The following is a 6,135-nucleotide window of genomic DNA, read 5'->3' on the forward strand; positions in this document are numbered from 1 at the left end:
AAAGCTTCACAATTTAGCATTGTGAAGGTGTCAATCTGATTAGTTCTCTAGGGGGAGATCGTTAAAGTACAATGCTAGTAAATGGCAAAAACTGTGCCGAAATTGCATAGTAAATTCAAAATGGCTGACTTCCTGTTGGAACCATACCCTGAACACAACAGGATAGTTTGTAAGTCTTGGGATATTACATGTGCCAACCGAGTTTCGTACATGTAGGTGAAACGTACCACAAGGGCTACTTTGTTGAAATTTGTATGGGGCGCCATCGAGCCATTTTGCCACACCCATGCACATCATTCAAATCAGTGAGAGCACTATTTGAACCTGTCTTAACTGTTGTTACAATCCTGTCTTCTTACAAACCCCTGTGCAGTCAAACTGATGGATCTGTTCATCGAATTGCCCTCAAAAACTCACGATCGCATTTCATCTTCTCACCAATCGCATCAACTTTTTTTTTGTAAAGCTCCTCAAAACATGGTTAACAATCAAAGTATTTTTCTGTAAACATTAACTAAGCAATAAATAAGCAACAATCAAATTTAAAGTGAGGGGAAAGAACATCCTCAGATATTATTCATGAAGAGTTTAACACTCAAAAACTGCTACCTTAGGACTGTGTGGTTGTGATTTGATCAGATTTGATTGACAGTGACCTGGTAACATTAGCAAACAGGTACATAGATGTCATCAGAATCTGATTTGGTTTATGCAAAATCCTGATTGGTGTGTGGAAATACATTACATCATAATTTTCCAACTTAGTCCTGCCAACTACAAAATTCCCAATGTCCAACTCTGTCAGAAAAAAGTGTGTTCACAAAAGTAAAAAAAAAAAAAACTGACTTAAAAAAAAAAAGGCCTTTTAACAGGGCCTTTAATGCCTGGCTATTTTCGGACAACCACTTGGATCTCTGCTAGTCTGACGTCAGACAAACAAGACCAAAATCTGACGTCTGAGATGTCTCTATTAGTTACTGTTACTATCACAAAAGCACCATTGAATCAGACGCTGAAAACATCTCCTCATAGTTTGAGCTTCATTGTCTCTGTTGTACAGTGAAGTAACTGTCTGTCGAAGCTCTGACCTCTTTCCACCGCATAATCTGCAGCCTGTTTTGTCAGACACTACCTACTGTGGATACTTTATGCTGTATGCAGGAGAGACGCTTGCCAATGATTGAAGGACTGGCCCATTTCACAACGTGACTGATGTGCCACAGCTCTTGTAAGCCTGAATATTTCTTCAGTCTTCTTTTTTATTCTTTCAGCTCTGGTTATTGTCGGACATTGCTAGCCAATAAAAAATGAATTCAAGCAGAAAATAATTAAGTGTAAATGCAGCGTTAAATCAGAAGCTTTTTGTCTTGGAACTCCAGCCTTCACTCTGTCCAACACTGTGCCTGGAGCTCTGGGCTGATGTGGCGTGCAAAGGCCTCACTGTCTCTGCTTTAGCATTCTGGATGGCAGTGCAGTTCTATTGATTTGACTTGATTGAGCTGTTAAATAAATTTGGAGTCAGATGTAATCCAATTTTACTTGCTGTCCTCAGTCTTTCTTCATTAGCAATTGGCAACGTCGTCACATAACCTTGAGTTTGGATTGGAAAGCCTTGAGAAGACGGTTGCACAGAGGCACGAGTACATATCCCCACACACTTCCTGAAATTAACTTTTTGCTTCAGTTACCAGGAGCTGTTAAACTAATAAGAAATTACAATAATTTTCACCAGCCAAAGCAATTAATATTCATTATTCTAAGAGACATGTAATCATGCCTGTTCTGAATGCAATTTCATGAGTAGAATCAGGTGCAGTGTGTTATTTTAAGACTTGCTGTATTGTACAGTGGGTCAAGTTCATCATTACCCCCTCTCCACAAGCTGAGATAATGCTACTTTGTGTAACAAGAGCATTACAGTTAGCCACTGAAAACTCAGTTTGAGACAGAGCCATAGTCGTGTTTTGATTTAATGGACAGAGAATCTACAGTGGTCTGAATATAACTGAGGTGTTAAAATTTTACGGTTTCAGCCAATGGAGATTTTTGCTGTGAAAGACACATTTTACTGGCATGTGGTGTCAATGGGTGGTAATTTCAGACACTGCACATATAATGACACTCTACATTAAATGCCAGTCTCTTATTTGTATATGCACACATACAGCCATGGAGTCTGCTGTACGTATGCCAATTCAGCAGTTACCACCTTCTAAAAAGGGATATCCAGCAAAATATTAGACGTCCGCCTGAGTTGTACAGATCAATTTATGTATAGATTGCATGGCAATTAAACAGTCTCAAAACTGACATGCCATGAGTCATCAGGATTAGATGAAATATTACTCTATCTGCACTGCAATTAACGCACTAAAAAAGGTACATACCCTTGTTATTTTATAGTGCCCATAGTACCGAACCGTGCCACCCAATCCTAGTTTTCTTCCGGCTCTCTGTTGCTGTTCTGCAACACAGCTGAACTGTGCATAAGTTTGAAATACTGATAAAGGTGTAAATTAAGGAATTTGGGGATGCTGTTGGACAGTAAAACTAAATGAGGGATACTTGGCTATCGGATCCTAAGCTGCATTATTTAAACTTTGGCCACTATAGGGCAGAAAAACTCCAAGACTGGCGCAGAGATACATTACAGACATCCCAGACTTCTGATTTTCTAGTTGACATTATTACTCGTTTTAAGGTGTATTTCTGTCCAACTGATTAATGTGAATCAAAGGCTGGGTATTTGGGGAAATTTTTCCATCGTGGTGGTGATATTTCTGTTCTGCGGCACAGATACTAGAACTTTTTTCACTACCTTTGTTTGAGGAATATAAACATGTTTTTCTACAAGACCTTTATATCTAAATGTAATTAGCTGCACATAAACCTTACCCAAATAAATAGATACTGTATATGCGAGCACAGAGAGTAGGAGAGAAGCAAACAGATAGGGGGCGGTCCCGGCATGTACTAGGTTTTGACATAGTCTTGTTCTCTTCTTTCTCTCTCTCCCTCTCGCCCTGGCCGGGTGTTGCCATGCGTCTCCACTTCCTATCTCCGTCGTTTCACGTTAAAAGCCCTCTGCAGAGGCGTGTATCTGCAGTGGCAACAATCATTTTACAGCGGTAATCCACTGCTACCAAATTACATAGCAGAAACACTGAGTCAGTAGGGTATTGGCTATCCTTTTGGCTTTGTTCGGGTCTCAACCAACTCGTGAAAAAAAAAAAAAAAAAAATTAGCTGGTTCTAGCTTGCTAGATGCTCCACTGTGTTCATCAGCCAGTTGCTAACTTAGCCTGTCTTTTGTTTGGTGCTAGGGAGGTAGTGTACAGTGGCATTATCAGAGTTTTTTGTGCTGGAAGTGGTTGCCTATCGGGGAGTTGAAGAGAGCGGCTCGTTATCATCCATACACAGAATGTGTAAAACCAAAACAATGAGCTAAAAGTGGCTAAAAGTGCCATAGATCTGCAGGGGTTGGTGATTATTCTCTATAATTTCAATGTCACAATAACTGATTAATACAGGTTGTAGTTAATACAACAATGCAAAGAACTTTGCATCTTGTCTTTTGGTTGTAGTTAGCCTGTGAGACTCACAACAGTGTCTAGTTCTCCCGGGACTGTCAGTCTGCCGTCAGTCTGGCTCCAGCTCTTACCGCAGTGTGTGCGACTGTGTCAAGACGATATGGATGTACTTGAGAAGGAATAAATGTACAGTGGATACTGTAGTAGCACTGAGGCAAGCTAGAGAGAGAGAGAGAGAGATCTCTCAAGTACTTGTGTAGCAGCTTTACTGTACTGTATGTTGTCCTGTTGTGTGTACAGTTTGTAACTCGGGCAGACTTGGAGCGTGTGCTGTGTGTTCATCCTCTTTGCCAAATCTTCAGGTTTTGGCTTTAGGGGATACCTTTTTTGACTGGTCCCCTACTGGATAATGACGGTTTGTATAGCGACGGATAACAGAAATCTCGTAAGTGTCCTTACAGCCTATCCATAGCTTTGTCGCCAGCGGAGGATTTAGGAAGATTTTTTTTTAGAGGTTAAATCTCATCTCTCCGCAGAATATTGCAGCTGCATTAGCATATAAATGTGCTGCTTGTGAGATGCCTGTTTAATATGGGTGAGATTTAAAAGTATAATCATACACAAAGTGATGATGTGGCAGTGAATGGGACAAACACAAGACAGGGAGGTGTACTGATGAGCTTTACCACCTGCTTTTGGTGTGAACCTTTGTGTTTGTATGTTTGAGACAACAGATAGTGTACATAATGTGTTTGTGGAGATAAAGTGAGTGTATGTGTGATTCTGCGCCTGCCTGTGTGAATGACAGAACAATCAGCGGTGGCCTCAACAGGAGAAATATACACACCATTATTAACTTGCAAACCCCCCCCCCCCCCCTTTCCTCCCCCCATTCCCATTCCCACCTCGCCTTACCTCGCCTCACCCTCACCCCCAAACCTCCCTTCAGAAACCAAAGCAGAAAGACTGGCATCCTCCGGATGGCTTCATCCTGGGCCTGTGGACTCTAATCCTCCTGGTGTTTTTCAAGACGTACGGCATCAAGCACCTCAAACACATCTTCTGAGGCCTAAGCATTTACGCTGCTGGATATCCAAAGACGTGAAGCTGCAGACCAGGAGCTTCTACGAAAGGGATCTTAGAAGGAAAGTGCAGTTTGTGACAGGCTTGTTTTCCTAAAAATAGAAAGAAGATGTATGGCACCACAACTGCTTGTCCAGATACTGTGTGATGATATTGGTGCCTTTTTTTTATTTTGGGATGATTGTTCTCTACTGATGAAATGTAAACATTTGTGTATTATTTTAGATGCGACAAGGAAGAAGGGAGAAATACTTAAAATGCCCCTACTTTGCAAGGGCATACCACTAGCGGTACTGTCATTATAAACAGATTTCTTAACTGTGTCTTTTACAAAATGACTTCCACTTATTTATTTTATGTGTCAAAAGTTCTGTTTTGTCAAGCCATTCCATAATTCTGTTGATTTGGTTATAAATGCACTGAATTGAGTTTGGTGATAAGACTTTAATTTATTTTCAAGGGTGCGCTGCTCTGCATATTTCAGCAGAGCCTTTTTGTTTAAGTGCTACTCAGAGCATCATCTCGGTCAAAAAGGAAAATGTGGGACGAGGGAAGGCTGATTTGCTGTGAGTGGGCTGTGGAGAGATTACTATTTAATGTCTCCCCTGTCCATATACATTACACCCCTGGAACGTCATATCACGCCTATGAAGGATAACAATCGCACATAATCCCATTTTGCATGATGGACCCATCCAATTTCCCATTCACCAAATTGCCCTCCCAGTGGAAACAACCATTAGCTACCCAGCCCTGTACTCCGCTGATTGTATTCTGGGTGATGGACAGCCATTTCCGTGGCCACTCTGCGTCTTGTGCTACGGCAGTGATAAGTGAGTAAAGTGATAACCTAGTAAGTCGCCAGCCGTCCCAAATGAATCTCCTCTATGCTGGGATGTGTTTTCCTCCATCTTTCTCTGCCTTTCTCTCCCCGTGTAACTACTCTGCATTAAGCTCATTGTTGGGGGGAATGACTGATGCTCAAAGCATATGGATTGAACCAGCGGTAGTTTATCTTTGCTCCTTGGCGTGAAGGCCCGCCCATTGACTGCCACTCTCCCTTGCGGCTAAATAGATGGAGTTGGAAATGAAACCATCTGTACTATAAGGCAGCTGCTGTGTCAGCCACCATGTACCTTTTCTTACATTTTATTTATGCAACATTTATTTTCTCTTCCTTTTTCCTCCGTTTCTTATTTCCTGTAATCTCATCCCTCCTGCTCCCCTTTCAGAGACTGCAAGCACATTTTATTTCCTCAATTGGTAGGATTTTTGATGTTCTGAATAAAGACGAAATACAGAATCAAAGGAATACATTTATGTCTCTCATTTTTTTTAAAAAGATATCAAGCTTCCGTAATTACTTTGTAAAGCTGTTTAAAGATGAGATCCGCCTTTACTGTTATATCCTTGAAGGTATCCTGGCAGAGGATGGTAATCTAGTCTTATTTTACAACACAAAGGCATTCTTGAAATTGGTGCAGCTTGAGTTGACTTACATACCTGCTCTGTTGTTTTCTTAC

General features: G+C 41.1%; 1 protein-coding gene across 1 annotated transcript in view; it reads left to right on the top strand.

The window, feature by feature from the left end:
- Positions 1–5,928, top strand: part of pigk (phosphatidylinositol glycan anchor biosynthesis, class K) — a 30,057-nt gene extending 24,129 nt beyond the window's left edge. The window contains exon 11 of the mRNA XM_040144733.1: positions 4,479–5,928. Coding sequence (XP_040000667.1) covers positions 4,479–4,595 — 117 coding nt within the window. The 3' untranslated portion in view covers positions 4,596–5,928. The remainder of the gene's footprint in view (positions 1–4,478) is intronic.
- Positions 5,929–6,135: the final 207 nt, after the last annotated feature.

Source organism: Xiphias gladius, chromosome 14, assembly GCF_016859285.1.
Source record: "Xiphias gladius isolate SHS-SW01 ecotype Sanya breed wild chromosome 14, ASM1685928v1, whole genome shotgun sequence".
In the NCBI taxonomy this organism is placed as follows: Eukaryota; Metazoa; Chordata; class Actinopteri; order Istiophoriformes; family Xiphiidae; genus Xiphias; species Xiphias gladius.